Source organism: Lissotriton helveticus, chromosome 9 (genome assembly GCF_964261635.1).
Source record: "Lissotriton helveticus chromosome 9, aLisHel1.1, whole genome shotgun sequence".
In the NCBI taxonomy this organism is placed as follows: domain Eukaryota; kingdom Metazoa; phylum Chordata; class Amphibia; order Caudata; family Salamandridae; genus Lissotriton; species Lissotriton helveticus.
This window is the reverse complement of record NC_136070.1, coordinates 524,519,252-524,540,174: the sequence shown is the minus strand read 5'-3', so window position 1 is coordinate 524,540,174 and position 20,923 is coordinate 524,519,252. Positions and strand designations below refer to the sequence as shown.

At 45.4% G+C, this 20,923-nt stretch overlaps 1 protein-coding gene across 3 annotated transcripts in view; it reads right to left on the bottom strand.

The window, feature by feature from the left end:
- The window catches only part of KIAA0586 (KIAA0586 ortholog), an 813,007-nt gene that overhangs the window by 600,795 nt on the left and 191,289 nt on the right, over positions 1-20,923 (bottom strand). For all 3 annotated transcript variants that reach the window (XM_078660379.1, XM_078660377.1, XM_078660378.1), the window contains exon 5: positions 15,146-15,323. In XM_078660379.1, the coding sequence (XP_078516505.1) occupies positions 15,146-15,323 (178 nt within the window). The remainder of the gene's footprint in view (positions 1-15,145; positions 15,324-20,923) is intronic.

Here is a 20,923-nt window from a genome sequence, read left to right as displayed (position 1 = left end):
TCTCATGGCCTCGGTAACTGAGATCTTGTCGTAGAAGGATCCGTCGACTAGGCGCCACTGCAAGTTAACTCCTCCTGGAGTGGACGAATTCTTAATCTGCAGTGAGTAATCCGGGGTATGCATAAGGAGATGGAACCCAGCAGGGACTTGTAGAGGCGAACTGAAAGTGACCTTCTTTTTAACAATCGGGAAGCCATGGACATTAGCTTCTCTTGTCTCTCCAAGGTCGGGAAAGCCTTGTTTACAGATGTATTCAGAATGGCCCCCAGGAATCTGGCTGCCCTTGACGAACTGAAAGAAGACTTCTGCTTTTTGAGTGTTAGGCCGAGATTGGCAAACAGGCGTGTACATATTATGACTGATTCTTGTGCTGCCTGTCTGGTAGGAGCTTTAGCAACCAGTCGTACAGGTAAGGGAAGACCTGAAGCTTTTGTTGTCGCAGAAAGGCTGCTACCGGAGCCAATTCTGTGTGAAGTAAATTCCTAGACAATTAAATACATATTGAATCTATATCAAGGTAATGGCTAAATAGTCAATGTAAGGCTAGTTTAACTTACAAAAATCAGATCAAAAACCAGAACAAATAGTGTAAAAAACTATGAAGGTATTTTATTCATCGAGTTATTCATTTCATTAAAAACATAGTGCAAATAAATAATACATAATATTCTTTCTATATTTATTCATAAAAAACATACAAATGTTCAAATTTGATTTCCACCGATGTTATTTCGCACTCCTGAAGAATCCTTTTAGCTTCTTACTTTCCTTCTTCCGGAAACTGATCAAGAAAGGGGGATAGGTCGCACCACATCTGGCGATCGTATCGTCCAAGTATAGCCAAAGAATTAGCCGCTCTGACCAGCAGGCTGGACATAGATGAAAATCATTTGCCTACATTATCCAGACGCCTGCCCTCTTTATCTGGAGGAGTGGTAAGGGGAGCTGAAGGATTTCTATATTTCCTCTGGGCGGCCTGCGAGATGACAGAGTCCGGTTTAGGCTGGCTGATCAAACAGGCTGGGCTACCCTCCGGAGCCTTATATTTTTTCTCCAGACCAGGAAGAACAGGAATAACCGCCGCCCCGCTTCCATTCGCCGCCCCGCTCCCGCCACCCAGCTGCTCCTCCCTCCCGGCTTCCTTACTTATGATGCCCCCAGAGCGACTGCGCAGCGGACGCGCGCAGCGGGAGCACCGATTGAGCGCCGAAGGTGCGCCAAATGTAAGCCCGTCTGCGCCCGTCCGCGCCTGGCCCGCGCCCAGCGGCAGGACCCCTGGCCCTCCCCGCCGAGGCAAGACGACCCGACTGACCTACGACGCCGCCACTCTCAACGCACTCAATGCCGGCCGGACCCACGCCTGCTGCCGAGCCACCCCGAGACGCACCCACGGACCCTTCACCTGCTGCACCTGCAAGTTCACCTGCCTCCGAACCTGCCCCGCACCCGCCAAGACAAACACCAGCAGCAACCACCTCAAGTGCATCCTGATCAACACCCGCTCCGTCCACAGACACGCCGTGGAACTCTGGAACCTCCTCGACGCTACATCACCGGACGTCGCCTTCCTCACGGAAACCTGGATGAACGCCTCCTCTGCACCCGACATCGCCATCCCGGACGGGTACAAGATCATCAGGAGGGACCGCATCAACCAGACCGGAGGTGGCATCGCCATCGTCCACAGGAACACCATCCACATCACGACCGACGCCAACGACTCCTTCGCCGCAGCCGAACATCTCCACTTCCAGATTCACACCGACCCTAAGACGACCCTCAGAGGCACCCTCGTCTACAGACCCCCGGGACCACGCACACAATTCAGCGAAGACATCACAGACTTCATCAGCCCGCACGCCCTCCCCTCCACTGACTACATCCTCCTCGGGCACCTCAACTTCCACCTGGAGAACAACAAGGACCGCAACACCACCGCCCTGCTGGAAAACCTCGCCAACCTCGGACTCAAGCAACTGGTCAACACCCCCACCCACTACGCCGGCCACACGCTTGATCCCGTCTTCTCTTCCAGCAAGTACATCACCTTCAGCTACGCCACCGGACTCCACTGGACCGACCACAGCTGCGTCCACTTCAGCTTCAAAAGATCCACGACCCACCACCACCCGCAACAGGTACCTCACAGGAATTGGAGCAAGATCACCGCAGACCAGCTCACCACCTCCCTCAGCCAGAGCCCACCCGCCAACACAACGGACCCCAACGAAGCAGCCCGCAACTTCACACAGTGGCTGACCGCCTGCGCCGACGACCTCGCGCCACTAAAGAACCCTCCCAGCAGACCCAGAAGCAAGAAGGCATCCTGGTTCACCGACGACCTCAAGGACTCCAAGAAGACCTGCCGCACCCTCGAGAAAGCCTGGCTCCTCGACCGGACCACCGACAACATGACCGCCCTCAAACACGCTACCCGCAAGCACCACCAGCTCATCCGCACCACCAAGAAGAAATCCCTGAAGGAACGACTGGACAACAACGCCCATGACAGCAAAGAGCTCTTCACTATCGTCAAGGAGTTCTCCAACCCCAGCACCGGCACCAACGACATCACTCCGTCACAAGACCTCTGCGACTTCCTCGCCTCGTTCTTCCACCGCAAGATCGCCGACATCCACAACAGCTTCGGCACCCCACCCACGCACCCAACCGTTGAACCAACGCCCCCCACCGCCACCCTTCGCACCTGGACCATGGTGACCACCGAAGACACAGCCCGCACGATGAACACCATCCACTCCGGATCACCGACCGACCCCTGCCCACACCACGTCTTCAACAAGGCCGACTCCACCATCGCACCCCAACTCCGGAACATCATCAACGCCTCCTTCAACACCGCCACCTTCCCGGAGAGCTGGAAGCACGCCGAGATCAGCGCCCTCCTGAAGAAACCTACAGCGGACCCCACCGACCTCAAAAACTTCCGCCCCATCTCGCTCCTCCCTTTTCCTGTTAAAGTCATCGAGAAGATCGTCAACAGACAGCTGACCGCCTTCCTCGAGACGAACGGATCCCTCGACCCCTTGCAGTCCGGCTTCAGAGCCAACCACAGCACCGAGACCGCCCTCATCGCAACCACCGACGACATCCGGACCCTGCTCGACAAGGGGGAAACAGTGGCCCTCATCCTCCTGGACCTCTCCGCTGCGTTCGACACGGTCTGCCACCGCACCCTAGTCCAGTGCCTCAGCAACATCGGTATCCAAGAGAAGGCACTGGAGTGGATCATCTCGTTCCTCGCCGGAAGAACACAAAGAGTCCGCCTCCCCCCGTTTCGATCCGAGGCCACCGAAGTCATCTGCGGCGTCCCGCGAGGATCTTCACTCAGCCCCACCCTCTTCAACATCTACATGAAACCTCTCGCAGCCATCACACGCCAGCACAAGCTCAACATCATCTCTTACGCCGACGACACCCAGCTGATCCTCTCCCTCACCAGAGACCCCGACACCGCCAGAACCTGCCTACACGAAGGGATGAAAGACGTCGCCGAGTGGATGAAGGACAGCCGCCTGAAACTGAACTCGGACAAGACGGAAGTCCTCATCCTGGGATCTTCGCCCTCCGCCTGGGCACCGCACCCAAGCCAACCGACCACGCACGCAACCTGGGCTTCATCCTGGACCCCTCCCTCTCGATGACCAGACAAGTCAACGCCGTCTCCTCATCGTGCTTCAACACCCTGCGTATGCTTCGCAAGATCTTCCGCTGGATCCCGACCGAGACCAGGAAGACTGTCCCCCAGGCACTCGTCACCAGCCGACTGGACTACGGAAACGCCCTCTACGCCGGAACCACAGCCAAGCTACAGAAAAGACTCCAGCGCATCCAGAACGCCTCTGCCCGACTCATCCTGGATGTCCCCCGACGCAGCCACATCTCCAGCCACCTGAGGAACCTGCACTGGCTCCCCGTTGACAAGAGGATCACGTTCCGGCTCCTCACCCACGCACACAAGTCTCTCCACGACCTGGGCCCCAAGTACCTCAACGACCGCCTGACCTTCTACACGCCCACCCGCCAGCTACGGTCCACCAGCCTCGCCCTCGCAGCCGTACCACGCAACCGAAGAGCCACCGCCGGAGGAAGATCCTTCTCTTACCTGGCTGCCAAGACTTGGAACTCCCTCCCCATCCACCTTCGGCTGACCCAGGACCATCTCGCCTTCAGGAAACAACTCAAGACCTGGCTGTTCGAGCAGTAGCATACCCCTCCCCCCCAAGCGCCTTGAGACCCTCCCGGGTGAGTAGTGCGCTATACAAATGGCATGATTGATTGATTGATTGATTGATTGATTGGCTGGATTCTGCATCTCCTTTAAGCCTTCCTCCCAAACATGGTCCACAATCGGAATTGACCGGACCAACTTCTTATAAGGCTCCTTAAAGTCATAAAGGAAGTACTCCGATTCCACCTTGGTCATGGGCAGTGCAAACCGTTTGGCGGCCCTCGCCATTAAGTTATGGAAACACCCTATATCTACAGGGGGGAATCAACAGGTGCCGGAGCAGGAGAAGCTGGATCTGGAATAACAGTCATTCCACTCCGCATCTGGATCTGGAATCGTGTAGTTTCCTTGGTTGTCGTCAGAGTTGTCATCTTGGACGGCAGGCCTAATAGGTGGAACATCCGGCGCTTCCGGCATTGGCTGAGGCTGTGGTAATTGCGTGGCCACGGGACGAGCAGGAGGAATAGTAGTAACCGGCACTCCTACTGAAACAAGAGGCTGTGTTGCAAATCTTTTCCTGTAATCCAAGAGCATAGATTATAAGTCTGTCAGTAAGGAGGAGGGAATTTGGACCATCTCTTGACGATAGTCTTGTTGATATTGAGAGGGAGGAGCTTACTGTTCAAAATCCTCGTACTCCCCTTCGGAATCAGTCTCCTGGCATTTTACGTGAAGCTGAGAAGGGCTATCAGCATAGCCAAAAGGTCCTTCCTCCTCGTCCGATTCCTCTTCTTCTAGGAGAAGTGCAGGAGGTAAAGGAGTCACCCTCCTTGGCGAGGTCATCTCCGGTGTGATTTGATGTTTTTTTGAGTAGAACTAACCTGCAACACGGACACAGGAGGTCACAGTGCAACACACCAACCTGGAGACTACCATCGCGCTGCTGGGTCCCTGACGCTGTGGTCGCCCCCGCCGCCGAGCAGCTCCATCGCACGGCCGCCGAGCGGGGCGGACCACAGCTCCCAGCCTGCACAGCCTGCACTGCAACCACACCGCCTACTTCCTGCTCACAGCGCCAGGAGGCGCTCAAAAGGAAGCAGCTCCCTCCGCGTCGCAGACGCGCGCGGACGGCGCCGGGCAGAGGGCGGGCCGTCTGTGGCCGTCAGGGGACGATAGAGGACAGGACAGGCCACGTCCTTAACATCTACATCGCCAAAATGGGTAAGAGAAAGCTCCAGACTTCCATTACAGGGGGCACCAGTAAAGTCAAAATTGCACGTAATTCAAATGCCCCTGGAAATATCATGACATATCTAACATCAGAAGTGGGGAAGTTAAACAAAGTAATCGCCGAGAAAGAACGGGAACTCGGGCTGGATGGTGCACCTGTGGACCCAATAGAGATTTCGTTACCCCAGAGACGACCGATACCACTGGAACCTAATGCTATCATTACTACTGTAAATGACATTTTACTCGAGCATCAAAATATAATATGCCATGAAGACTCAACAGTTGCCCCCGAGCATATCTATACTATAGAGGGGGGAGTGCACAATATGCAAAAATCCAGTAAAACTGCGGAAATTCGTCACATCCAAGCCCAGTTAAATAGATCTAACACAACATCATGGCAAAATCCAACTAACCTTGAAAGTTCGCTTAAGGAAATGCTTGAAAGAGTTCTAACTGACACCATTGAAACAACACTGATTAAGATTTCCAACGATATCGTGGAAACTCTAAAAGACTGTGTCTCTGGTATATTGAGTAGATGTGAAAGGATGAATTCATTGCTACTAAAAAAGGTAACTGAACACTTAGCCTTGGATCCACAGCAGCATCTGAACCAACAAGGCCAACCTATGGAAGAGATAAATAGTGCCCCAACTATGCCTGTTTTGACATCTTTACCACATCTTCTCACTGTGGATTCTACAATCAAAACTATAACGACTGACAATGTGCCATCCATTATTCAGAATATCCCTAAACCCAAGCCTAACAATAGATCTAATCCCTTTGTAGAGGGCCATCCCAATAGAAGCACCCAAGGTTCGACTATTGGACAACGCTTTAAACCAAAGGTTAACTTACCCCCAGAGGCAACCCCTTTTGTGGCAGTACTGGTCAACGTCTCGATACTCAAATCAGATGAGCCAGAAACCCAGTCAACCCTTATGGAAAATGTAAAGAACTGGTGTGATACAAACTGCTCGGGCCCAAGGGACATCTCAGCATCTATAAGCCTGGCAAGAAGAGTAACTTGGTTGGGACTCACAAGTAAATGTTTTTCTGATGACTGTGTTATAGAAAATTTTAACAAACCTCATGTTTGTTCTAGGCTATTTTGGGATGCAACAAACATCGCTCTGGGACAAATCCGTGCAGTACCACTGGGGTTTTTTTATCCTCGCCCAGTACAACAACCCTCCTTGTTGACTACAAACACCAGATCATATACCCCTCAACATAATGCCCGTTTAGCTAACTGGGCAACACAGCCACCTAGTTTTCAAACGAGCCACTATAACAAGTGCACAGTAGATACCATTCCTAACTTGGAATTGGGAAACAGATTTGCTGCCTTATCAGACCTTGATGATAACAACTGACTGTCCCTTCAAGAGGGGGAGGAGGATCAGCTCTGCGCAATCGCAGTAGCCAGGAATCTGAAATTAATGACCTGGAACATTTCTGGTCTCCGAACCAAAAGGGATGATTTACTATGGCTGGAATTTATAAAACAACATGACATGGTTGCTTTGCAGGAAACTTGGGATACTGAATGTAACTTTTGGGTAGAGGGTTATGTATCCCATTTTTTACCAGCCCAAGAGTCACATAGAGGGAGAAACAAGGGAGGACTAGGGTTCCTAATTTCAGTGAGTCATACGGGGGTGATGAAAATTTTAAATGTAAATTCCCCAAATTGCCTAGTTTTAGAGGTTCTTATGAACACGGGGGAAAAAATTCTTTATGTCAACTTTTACAATGCTATAGAAGGCACACAAGGCAGTGATAATATTCATATGCTGACTGTTTTTTTAAATGAGTACAAAATTAGTCAAACTACTTTTGTTCATTACATACTCTTGGGTGATTTTAATACACATCTATGCGAATTGAATTGTCAATATGGAGTTTGTCTGGAAGATGACTATTTGACCCACTCGCACTTTGAACACTCAGATAAAGGGGGCGCTTTAGAAGAACTGCTGATTGATATAGATGTATCTGAACCTGAATTTGTAAACCCCAAAGAAAGAGTTGCAACATATAGCGCTAGGGGTAGTAACACAATAATAGATTTTATATTTGTGTCACCCAGCATGCTTAAAAATGTCATCTCCTACAATGCCTCTCAGTCGACATTTAGTGACCATAATCCAGTAATTATGGAATTAAACAACAGTAATCCAACCATCATAAATACTGGAACGCAACTCATGTACCCCACAAAAATTTGGGTGCATGACCAGGGTAGATGGGTTAAATGGCACAAGATTATCCCGGATGACTTTTTTAATGAATTGTGTGACAAAGTGGGAACAGAAATAAACATTTGTAGAAACCCATTGACCGTTACAGGGAATGTTATAAATGCCTTTGAATCAATTTGTAAAAATGTAGCACAGTCACTCACGTGTAAACCTAACCACAACCCCCACAAAGTGCACGGGTGGTTCAATGTTGAGTGCTCAAAGGCTCATAAAGCCTTGCTAGCGGCTTTGAAAAGTACACCACGTGACCCTGTTGAAGTGACTAGACTGAGGAAGGAGTATAAAATAACGGTTGAGGCACGCAAGAAAGAAATCAAAGCTGAGGCCTGGGAATCATTATATGACAGATTAACCCTGAGGGACAGTGCCAAGTTTTGGTCCATAGTGAATACACCACTATTTAATGGAAAAGAAAATGAGGTGTTGGAGGTCAATATTACCGAGAAACAATGGCTGGACCATTTTGAGACAATCTATGGCAGTAAGATCGTCACTAATCCCTTCACCCCCATAGAACTTACCACCAGAGAATCTCCGCTGAGAATCTCAGTGAAGGAAGTGCAAAAAGCCATAGAAAACACTGCGGGAGGCAAGGCACCCGGCCCGGACGGGGTACCCGCAGATATGTACAAGGCACACTCCCACGTTTGGTCTATAGTCCTTGCAAATGTTTTTAATCTAGCATGTATGGACAAGTCTAACATACCCGCGTCCTGGGCACACTCCATCATAATTCCCATTTTCAAAAAAGGTCAAAGGGGGGACCCAAGGTGTTATAGACCGATATCTTTGATCGATTCTTCGTTCAAGATATTAGGTAAAGTTATCCTAGATAAAATTAATAAGTGGGAAAAGGAAAACGATATTTTGTGTAACACCCAATATGGATTTAGAAGTGGGAGAGGTACGGAGGACCAGTGCCTAAATCTACATATGACTATCAGTAAATATACTGTTGCCACCAGGGGGTCAATCCATCTGGCTTTTATGGACTTGTCCACAGCCTTCGACTTAGTAAATAGGTCGAGGCTGTGGACAATGCTCCTGGAGCTGGGCATGGACCGGGCTCTTGTAAATTTCTTAGCATACCTGCACAGGGATCTGACTGCATCAGTGCGTATGACAATGGACGGGAAATGCACTACAGGGTTTAGATCAGCCAGAGGTGTACGGCAGGGGTGCATCCTGGCCCCCATGCTGTTCTCCTTGTATATCAACTCGCTGAATAAAATCTTATCTATTGCTACACCAGATATACCCAATATGGGAGGGACCCCATTACCCGTACTGATGTATGCCGATGATACTGTCCTTATAGCTAGAACCCCAAATGGCCTTCAGCGGCTCCTCGATTCTTTTGGGGCTTTCATGCAGAAACTAGACCTGGTTGTGAACATGGAAAAGTCACATGTTATGTCACTGGGGAAAGGAAAGAAAATGACAAAAACTCTGCGATGCAATGGTGTGGAGTTGTCGAAAGTTAAAATATTCACCTATTTAGGAGTAATATTCGATGACATGGGCACCTGGACTCCCCAGATCACAAATAAAGCGATGGCTGTGCGCAGATCGTCAGCGGCCATACTGAGTTTTGCAAAAAGACTGGGAGGTAAACCCATAGAAGCCATATTGACTTTGTATAGAGCCAAAACTTTGGCTCTAGCAAGATATGGCGCTGGGTTATGGGGTTATAAAGATCCTACCCCAATTCAGAAAGAAGAAAACAAATTCCTGCGTTCCCTAATGGGTTTACCACACTCTACCCCTTCTTTCGCAATACATACAGAATTGGGGATGGGCTATGCTGAGGATACTCTTAAAATGGCCCTATTACTTCTCTGGGTCAAAATATGGCTGAATCCTAGTTTGACATTAAATCACAAAATCATTACCGACTGCATGGGGCGAGATAGAGCCAAAGATATAAAATGGTTGACACATATTAAAACCATCGCTATAGAACTGGGTCGCCCAGAACTCTACTTTAATCCTGAAAGCCTGTGTAAAGATGATATTACTTGGTTAAAAGTACATTTCATGAACTACAGAATGATCCATCGCGAATCCCAGGAAATAGAGAAACCAACTGTAAGGGCACATTATTCACTAATTACAACCATAACTATACAGCCTTATTTGACTATTGTGAACAGACCATATCATCGATGGCTTCTGACGAAGTTTCGTTTTAACCAAATGCATTTTTTATTGGGTGAATATATGAAATGGTGCACTCCAAACGAAAATGTCCCATGTAAATGTGATAACTTTACTGATCAAGACCTGATACATTTTGTTTTTTTCTGCCCTTTTTTTGTTGGGGGCAGAAAAAAATATATCATACCTCTTTTGAGGGACAAGGAATTCAAGCAGGTGAAGCCCGCATTGATGTTTTTACAACTTATGATGTCCCCTATTGTGATGTTTGGGGTTGCAAATTTCTTGGTAACAGCTATGAGAGCTAAACGGAACAGATTACTGAGAACCCCATTGCCAGTATGTATACAGGACTAGTCTAATTATATTGTGACAAGAGTCACCCTTTCTAAGGGTGACTTTTTTATGGGATCAAGTAACCCGGTAAATGTAATCTTATATAAACCCTCATTAATATGTTAGATTCAGGGTACATGAAGTCTCTAAATGTTTTTCAACTGTTGTCTACTTTTTTCACCCAATTCCTTTTAATTTTTTCACCCAACTGTTTTTTATTGTTCTAATACGTGTTTATAATTTCTATTAATTATACAAATCTTAAAATAGAATTGTATTATTGATTTATGTACAGATGTGTATATTTGTATATTTTTTATGTAGTATACTTTTATGATTTTAAGTTAATCGAATAAAGTATTTTTGACTCTGACTCTGACTCTGAGTAAAATCGAATTTTTTTTAAACATCCACGACGAAGAAATAAAAGTCGATGAAGAAATCACCGTCGTCGACACAGTCGTCAATGTCATCGTCATCATAGTCGACGTTGTTGGCATGGTCACACTCGACGTCGTCATCGTCGACGATACAAATACCACCGGCGTTGAGATCGTCGACACAGAGCTCTGTGCCAGAACCGGCGATGAGGAAACCACTGTCGACGAGCTCGTCGACGGGGTGAAAGATGAAGAAGACTGTACCTTTGGAGTTTTCATCGACGGAATCGATGACGGCGTCGTCGACGAGGGAGTCTTTTTTGATGATGTTACCTCAGAGGTCAACGATGATGGCTTTCTGAAGTTCTTTGAAGCCGCAGGAGGTGACGCTGGAGAAGAACTGGATTTCCTCTCAAGACTCACTCCTTTTGAAAGCCCTTCCCTCTCCTTTACACCTTGGCGACGAAATTTGACAGGACTAAGCCCTTTAGACATATCAGAGATCTTTTTCAAGGCCTTACCAGGGCATTTCTCTGAAGGAGAAGCTCTACCCCTTTTTACAGACCTTCTGGAAGAGTTCGCAGAAGATGTTTCGTCGCTGTCACTGGACACTGGCTTCTTTCTTGACTTCAGCTTCTGGAGCCAGGTCAAAAGGCGCCCTTCACGATCACGTAAAGTCTTGGTAGAAAAGGTGCGGCATATCTTACAGTCTGCAGCCTTATGGTCTGGATACAGGCAGTAAATACAATGCTTGTGCTTATCTTCAATGTATAACCTCTTCTTAGCACAAGTAGCACATGCCTTAAAGAGGGCCTTCTTCTATTTATCCGACATCCTGAAGAAGTTGTAGTAGAAAAAACTGTAGAAAAGGTTGTAGAACCAAAGTTCTATAAAAAAAAAACTGAGCACAGCTCAGTGGAGTCTCCCTTGCACAACATAAAGTAGAAAATCTAAGGTTCTGAGCTTCTCTCCGGAGGGAGGCCAATCTGATTGGTTGTTCATTTTTTTGGTCTCTTTTACAAAAAGAGGTGGATAGGTTGCAAAACAGGAATGGGCATAGGCCTAGATTCTGTTTTAGTGATGGTTTCTATTGCTATTTTATGTATACCGGGGACTCTCATTCCAACGACGGGGAATGATACAAGCATGGGAATCTATGAAAGTTCCAATACTGGAGTAAGTCACAGTTCAAGAAGGAGGCTGGGTAGCTGGATAGGACTATCCACTCTGTCAGAGTAGGCAAGGAGTCCATCAGTGGGTAATTTCTACAGTGCACATTCGGTGAATCTGCATCTTGTTTGATGACAGCTGTGGAAGCATGGAGGTGTGCAGTAAGATACTGTTCTAAACTGCTATGTGCACCCTTGGCCTGAGTACCCCACGCAAGTCCCTAGATATTTTTGTTTTTTAGCCTCAGCAAACATGATGATCATATGAGCATGCTGATGGCCTGAGCAGTGGTTTGAAGCACAAGCAGAATCAATGGTTTGGATGAACAACCCATCTTTTCTGAGCATGACTACAGTCAGCTCACTAGTCACATTTCAGTGGCTGAATGTTGTTCATCATTAAACTGCTTCTAAGGAGGTAACGTGTTAAACTTACAAAATAGTGAAATACTGCCACAGAATGTGCTGCATAATTTGCCTCATCCTGACTTCATGTATTCAACCCTACCACATCATTTGGTTCTCCACTACCACATGTTGTCTAGAAGAAAAAGTTAAATGTATGTGTAATTTAAGGGTTTTGACACCACCATTTTATTTAAATTCTTTTATCATCTCTATTTCTAAAGAAATGCTCCAACGTTATGAAGACAGCTTAGGTGAGTCAACCGTATCCAAAGAGAAAGATACAGACAAGGGTAATGACTTAGATTACTAGTGCAACCACTCAAGGAATCTGTGTTTGATCAACTTTCTGGTCAAATCCTGGAGGCTTTCCTACACTTTCCATCCTTTCAAGGTCGAGAAAATTTATATTATTGGAACTGGTTATATTAAACATCTTTTAGTATGCGCCAGGATTCACAAGGGGTGAATATGGGCACTACACGTACATGCTATGTTATACTTGGTTAGATAGGTTTGTAATACATAGGAAAGTTGACAAAATATTGGACAAATATTTTTAGGGACCTATCTAAAACGTCTGGTGTAGGTATTACAACAAAGACACTATATTTTTGGGAATTTTAGAAGGATTGGAAGAGAAGATGTTTAGAATGTTTATAAGAAAATCATGGTCACCAATTTTTGACAGTTTAGAAGTGGTTTTATAAGTGTGCATTATTTGAAAGGATGTGGTTCGAAAACAGATATAATTCACTCAGAAAAAAACAATTTGTGAGTTCTGGAGAAATCTATGGAGTGAAATTTCAGATTATTAATTGGTTGTTATACTGTAAAGCCACTCTATATTTTAGATTGCATTGTATCTCCAATCTACAAGCATTAATTGCTCAAATATGCTGAAATACATTAAAGCGGTCTTTTTTTATAACATTTTGCTGGCTTACCATTTATATAATCTAAAAATAGGAGTGTGAATCTCTGCAAATAGAATGCCATTGTTGTGAGATTTTAGAACTCTGTTAACCCCAAGAGGTTTGATATTTCAGAGGACCTAAACAAATGAGTTTAACTGGTGTGATCAGAATCAATAGGGTTTTGCGAGTAGCTCTTGACAAAAGCAGGGTCTAGAGTATAAATTAGGCATGTAATAAACACATATCAACATTTACCCCAATCAGTTCATCAGTAAAAACCTACCAGATAACCCTGGTGTTTTCACATCAAAGAGATATAAAAGGAGACACCTAGCATTGTCTCATAAGACAATAAATCAATCATAGGATTTAAATAACCCATTCAGCTTTGCTATTTATACAATTACTCATATTTGGTTACATATATGTAAATAAACATTGTGAACAGAAACTTGATTGGTTCCATGAAACTAACAATGTTGAGGATGAGCGACTGGACCCTAATCGACATTAGATTTTTGAGTGACGGAAGATACATTTACCTGTGAAATGTCCCTTTGTTAGTTGGGCTCCTCTTAGACAATATGGGGGAAATGATAATGGAGGATCCTTTCGACGGAAGGGTCAGTTTGGTAGGCAAAAGCACACAAAGTGTGTAAGGTCTTGGGAAATGTGGAAATTCTAAAAGTATATCGTGACTCACCGTGTTACAAGCCACACACAAGTTGAGTTCTATCAAGGCTCCTGGTTTGTCAGAATCATGAAAATGGAAGAAAGAATAATATCTGAGAGTGTGTGCTCTGTCCCTCTGGCTGGCCTAAAGTATGAATGATTACCATGGAGAAATTAATACATTTCAATTACGTTCTACAGTTGATGGGCAACCTGTTACTCCAAAATCTTGCCAAGATTCAGGAGATTGGTGATAAGGCGGTAGTTGGCAAGCTCTATGGGATCTTCTGTTGACTTCTTAAATAGGCACATAACAATTGAATATTTTAAGGCTCTAGGCACATGACCCTGACTGGGGTAGGAGTTTAGCATATGGAGGATGTTACAGGCAAGATTATCAATTTAGTACTTCAGGCAGACCCCTAGGCAGGGCTGTAGTCATGTTAAGAATATTTTCATATTCTATCCTGCACCGAAAACTTGTAACAACGTAATTGGTATAAAAAAGCGTTTAATATGTCTGGAAATTTGGAGATATGAAAAACCTAGAAGAGAAGTCCACTGGGAAATCCTTTTTAAAGGTCTAACGTTTTTGACATCTTTAAAATAAAGAAGTTCAACAGATCTTCACAGTTCTCAAGGTCGAAGAAGGGAGTGTTCTTGGCTCAGTATTTGACCTAGGAGGATCCTCAATAAAGTGCTTGGCAGGGCCATGATCACATCTCCTCCAAACTATACCACTGATGAGGAGGTGTGGGGTAGAAGTTAGCGACCTCCTCTTTGAACCATAGCAGTGAGAACTTCAAACAGGAACTACGCTCCTCTGAATCCAGTTACTGGAATAAGTTGAAGAAAGAACTAGGCAAGACAGTAGCAACACTTTTAGAAATGATCTGATGCTCCTCTGAATGGGAGAAAAACTAAATCAAGGCCCGATATAAGCAGCTTTCTTAGGCAAAGGATACCAGGACGGAGTCTGGAATGGAATTAGCAATTATGTGGAGACATTTATACATGCACTGATCTGCTCATGGGAACTCTTGTACTATGTGCAGGAGGACTCTCACTTACCATGTCAGTTTTCATTACATGAGGCAGAAAACAACGCTTTACAAAACATTTCTGCCAGAACATGAAGGCATTTATACAGACAGAAGCTTTGAATCTGGTATGAGAAGATATACAGAACTTTGGGAATGAAAACGTACTTACTTGTGATCCTTATTCTCTATCAGGGGTTTGCTACTGATTTCAGTCAAAATACCGTGACGGAGAACAGTAATTAAGAGAATAAAGAGGTTTAAAAGGATTTACTCTGATCCTAGGCATCAGAAATCCAAAAGCAAAGTTTTCTTATTACACTGTTGATGACATCAATAATCAATATGCAGAACAAATTGAAAACACCACTGACTTTCAAAAGAGGAGCAGCAGTTGCAATAGCAGCAGCTGTAGCTGCTGCAATAATCCCAGCCGAATCCAGAGCACGTTGTGCTTGTCTTTGGTCAGTGTCTGCTTTCTTGCTCTCTTCAGTAGCAATATCTTGCAAAAGTTGTACTCTCACTTCTTTATTCACAGATGTCTCTGGTACCCTAGAATGATTTGACAGGTGTTGTAAATAGGTTTACACATATTATTCATACCATTCAACTACTAAATACTAAATAAATCATACATTAGAAGCTTTGAGTATGCGTAGTTCAGAAATACGAGCTCATGTTCATCCTAGAATACAACATATGTAACCATTAATTACCTGGGAATAAAGACACCTTGTATTGCTATTTAGGTTTTCACTTGCTTTGCTGCAGACATTAAGTATTATTTTCAATTTACTGTACCAACTTGGTCATAGCAAAGACAATAAACCACTGTCTTAGTAAATACACACAATAAAATAGTGAAGTGATAAAAAAAATAATAAATGTGTGTGTGTGTTCCCACATATATTGTATGTGCATCCTGGCACCCACACTCTTCATGCTATTCATCAAAGGCTGTATTACTTACCTCTTGAACTGAGAGAATTACCCCCCCCCCCCCCCCCCCTCAAAATGGCTGAACTAAATGTCCGGGGCTTGTTATTTGCAGACTGTTATCATTTAGATCCTCCCCACTTGGTACCTTCCTCCACCCCTTCTCCCTTGTATACCTTACTGTTCCTACTGTTGATTCTGAAGCTTGCCTTAGAATGTTGAGAAGGTTCCAGTGAGGCAAGCAGGCGACCAATAAAGCTTATTCAGAATCTTCTTTGGAGTTTTTTCTTTTACCATCAGCTGAACCCACTTACTACACAGACGATACACTTCTCTCAAAAACTCTGAGGGCTCATGTACCCTTCTAAAAAAGTTCTGTTTCTTCTGCAAAGACCATGTAAATAAATGGCAGTAGAACCAAATACATGGTGTTCAATTCCCGGACAAAAGCTTGGGAGAATGTAGTCCTGGAAGGCTCCATATTGGAAAGGGTCTTTGAATTTGACTATTTAGGGACGAGACTCTCCAACTCCTATAGATGGACCGCACAGATTGAGAAAAGCTCTTGGACTGTAAAGCATAGAGCTGGGACTATTATTAGGTCTGCTAATCGGGCCTCTTCATATTTTATCTCACCGGCCCTAGGGATTTATTAGGCACAAGCATTTGGAGTAGCGTTGTGGGGCTTTTGCAAGCTTCAGTTACTTGAGAGAACTCAAGTACTGACAATTCTTTTATGAAATCATTGTTAAGTCTTCCCACTAGTGCTCCACTACTTCCACTAAGGTTCAATGTTAACCTAAAACCGATCTCGGATATGGCTAGTCTAAAACCACGTTTATATTGGATTAGGTTATGGACAACAGAGGAACTGGCACCCTAGAAGGATAGTCTTAGGGAGATTTGTGCTAACCACTGGTCACACACAATTCCCTGGCTATCTCATATAAAAACTTGGTTGACTAGGTTAGGACTGTGAGAATAATGGTCATACCCCACGCAAAACCAGAAAGTGCCAGAGAAACTGTAAAATCTTGTTACTGGAACACTATTTTAAGTGCTGGTAGTCTTACAGATTGTTACTTGTCTTTTAAGTGAGCCCCGAAATTCAAAGAATTCAAGGATTATTTTAATCCACCATTCATAGAAGCCTTATTTATTACTTTTAGGCTAAAGATTCGGCCCACAGCCTTTTACCTGCTCATGGAACAAAAGTGATAACCTTACTAACCTTTGCCCTATGGGCTGTAATGCTGTCTAGAATGAAGAGCATTTATTTTTCTGTTGCGCCTATGTAAAGCAGCGTGCATGCTGGATTGACCCCCTTTGCCAGCTTCTCTAGATTAAAGATTGGCACAATGCCATGAGAAATTGTAAAACAGACAACAGGAGTAGTATTATCTACTCGATCTCAAATTACTTGCTGTCAGTTTGGCATATTAGATCCAGGATTGCTGTAAATAAACTAAAAGCGTTCTAATGTGTTTAATGCTCTTAAAGTGTACTTGTATGTTTCCATGAACCGAAATAAAGCTCCCGATTGATTGACTGATTTACAAATCTTACATTCTGCTGACTTATGTTTAGGATAAAGACAATAAATACACTGAGAATGTGGGTCTTCAGTGTAAATGTCCTTGCTGCCACAAGATAGGTTTAAAAAAACAAGCATTTGCAATGCAATAGGTCTCGCATTAGGAAAGTTTGAGCTATTGGTATTGTAAATGACACATTTTTTATTTATGTGTTGGTTTTGAAAATAGCAAAATTAATAGCTTTGTCAGTTACAATGTCAATAGTTTTAACTTTCGCAAATGTGACACCTATAGCATTTGTAATGCAACATGTGTTGTATTTACCTGACTTAGATGTATTAATATTACAAATAACAATGGCTTTTATTTTTTTTTATAATTAATACTTAAATAAAAGTTATTGTAATGTATAATGGTAATAGCTTAAACTTTTGTAAATAACTTTTGTGAAGATTATGTTCAGTGTATTTTATTGTGACGAAAATCCAAGAACAGAAGTGAAATATTAACATCTTTTTGTGACATTTGTAATAAAGCTTGAAACATTGAGAGAACATATTTGAACCAGTTGTTGTTGAATGGTTGCACAGATTGATGCTGTGGTGGTGTTGAGTGTTGTTGTGGTGGCGACGAGTGATGCTGTGGCGTTCAGTGATGCTGTGGTAGCGCATAGTGATTTGGTGGTGCCCCTCAGTGAGGCTGTGGTGCCCCTGAGTGATGCTGTGGTGGTGCTGAGTGATGCTGTGGTGATGCGATAGATAGAGTAAGTGCGATAGATAAATAGAGAGAGGGCGATAGATAGATTGAGGGCGATAGAGTGAGTGTGATAGATAGACAGATAATGTGAGGGCGATAGATAGATAGAGTGAGGGCGACAGATAGATAGAGGGAGGGCGACAGATAGATAGAGGGAGGGCGACAGATAGATAGAGGGAGGGCGACAGATAGATAGAGGGAGGGCGACAGATAGATAGAGGGAGGGCGACAGATAGATAGAGGGAGGGCGACAGATAGATAGAGGGAGGGCAATAGATAGAGTGAGGGCGACAGATAGAGTGAGGGCGATAGACAGATAGAGTGAGGGCGATAGATAGACAGACAGAGTGAGGGCGACAGATAGACAGAGTGAGGGCGACAGATAGACAGAGTGAGGGCGACAGATAGATAGAGGGAGGGCGACAGATAGAGGGAGGGCGACAGATAGATAGAGGGAGGGCGACAGATAGATAGATAGAGTGAGGTGGCCTTGTGGTGGATGTGGTGGTGGCCGTGGTGCTGGTGGTGGACGTGGTGGTGGTGGTGGTGGACATGGTGGTGGTGGAGGTGGGTGTGGTGGTGGACGTAGTGGTGGTGGACGTAGTGGATGTGGTGGACGTGGTGGTGGTAGACGGGGTGGTGGATGTGGTGGTAGATGTGGTGGTGATGGACGTGGTGGTGGATGTGGTTGTGGATTTGGTGGTAGTGGTGGACATGGTGGTGGTGGATGTAGTGGTGGACTTGGTGGTGGTAGTGGATGTGTGGTGGTGGAGGTAGACGTGGTGGACGCGGTAGTGGCCTCGTGATGGACGTGGTGGTGGCCGTGGTGGTGGATGTGGTGGTGGATGTGGTAGTAGTGGTGGTGGTGGTGGTAGTGGTGGTGGTGGTGGTGGTAGTGGTGGTGGACGTGGTGGTGGATGTGGGTGTGGTGGTGGACATGGTGGTGGACATGGTGGTGGACATGGTGGTGGACGTAGTGGTGGTGGTGGCTGTGGAGGTGGTGGATGTGGAGGTGGTGGCTGTGGACGTGGTGGTGGTGGATATGGTGGTGGTGGATGTGGTGGTGGTGGTGGTGCATGTGGTGGTGGTGGTGGACGTGGTGGTGGTGGTGGTGGACGTGGTGGTGGTGGACGACGTGGTGGTGGTGGACACGGTGGTGGTGGTGGATCTAGTGGTGGATGTGGATGTAGTGGTGGATGTGGATGTAGTGGTGGACTTGGTGGTGGACATGGTGGTCGTGGTCGTGGTCGTGGTCGTGGTGGGTGTGGACGTAGTGGTGGTGGACGTAGTGGTGGTGGAAGTAGTGGTGGTCGATGTGGTGAATGTGGTGGTGGTGGACGTGGTGGTGGACGTGGTGGTGGACATGGTGGTGGTGGATGTGGTGGTGGTGGATGTGGTGGTGGTGGATGTGGTGGTGGTGGTGGACGTGGCGGTGGTGGTGGACATGGTGGAGGTGGAGGTGGGTGTGGTGGTGGACGTAGTGGTGGTGGTGGACGTAGTGGTGGTGGTGGATGTGGTGGATGTGGTGGACGTGGTGGTGGTGGACGTGGTGGTGGACGTGGTGGTGGACGTGGTGGTTGTGGACGTGGTGGTTGTGGACGTGGTGGTGGTATATAACCACAACTCATCTGTGATAAGAAAATGGCATAGCTACTTTACTGTAATAATGTATTACACTGGTGATGCCGCATTGCCAGCAGGCAGATTGAAAGGCAAAGTTAGCAAGCCAGGCCGAGGTTTAAATAATTAAAGGTGTAACTAGCATTCCAGCTTTGTTCTGGTCTCTTTTTTTTAAAAAAATAGTTATTGGTTCACAAGGTGACTTTTATGGCACTCTATTGCACTGCTGAAGTCATTACAAGAACTAAGAATTTTGCAGTTTACCACACGTTGACTTGCACCTACTTTTCAAGTGCCTTACATTAAATTGTTTAAAGTATAGTTTCCAGCCATTTATAATGTGCATATTGGCATTGGCTTTATTTTCACAGCATACATTTTATACTTATTTATATGCCACAGTGGTGTCTCTTTTTTAAAGAAGAGCATGGCAATGAGGATTTAAAATAAGGTTTGGGTTGTGACTTTTCAAAAAGAGCACTGCTTTAGCCCAAGGTTCTCTTTGTAATGAGGGAATTCCTTGGTGATTTGCAATATCCTTATACCGTAGTACATACTTCACACGCCGATCGTAGGCTTCCTGACCTCTGGCTGGTACGCCGACCCGTATTCATTACGCGATCAGCTCCTGTATTGTTCCAGGTCCCTGGCCTTCAATATAAAAATTACCGCGTTCACGAAGTGACGCTTCACCTATCCATCTAGAAGACTCAGTACCTAGATGAAAAGACGGCTCCCGCCGGATCCTTCGGATCAGGGCTGATTTTCAACCCGCCTACAGCACCCCAAACGACACAACCTAGTCCTGAAGATGGTCCACATTGGTTAAGGACCGAAACGCCGTCGACTTCACAGCGCAATTTATAGGCGCACCCTGTTGTGACTCCAATTAAAATTGCGAATTGTGCAACATAAAGTCATTGATTCCTTGTCACATGTTGAGCTAGTCACTGTATATATTTCACTTTGCTCACCCCGCGCCGTTTATCGCTGTTCACTTTTTTCACTTGTGCTGCCACATATCACTTGTATATGTTGAGCACCAAGTCTTATCGTTTGTCAATTGAATCCTTGAACTGTGTGCTGTACATAATTTTTGTCTCATGAATTTGTCCTTCTATGACTTAAATATCAAGAAACTAAAGATCAACTTTTTGACTTTAAATCTTTGTGAATAAGTGTCTCCTTTTTCTGACCGTTGTAATGCATTGTGCATGCAATATAAATTGCCTTTCCATTCATACCTGTTGGGATACTGTTTTTCCTTTATATCTTTATAAAGAAGAGCATGGCAATGAGGATTTA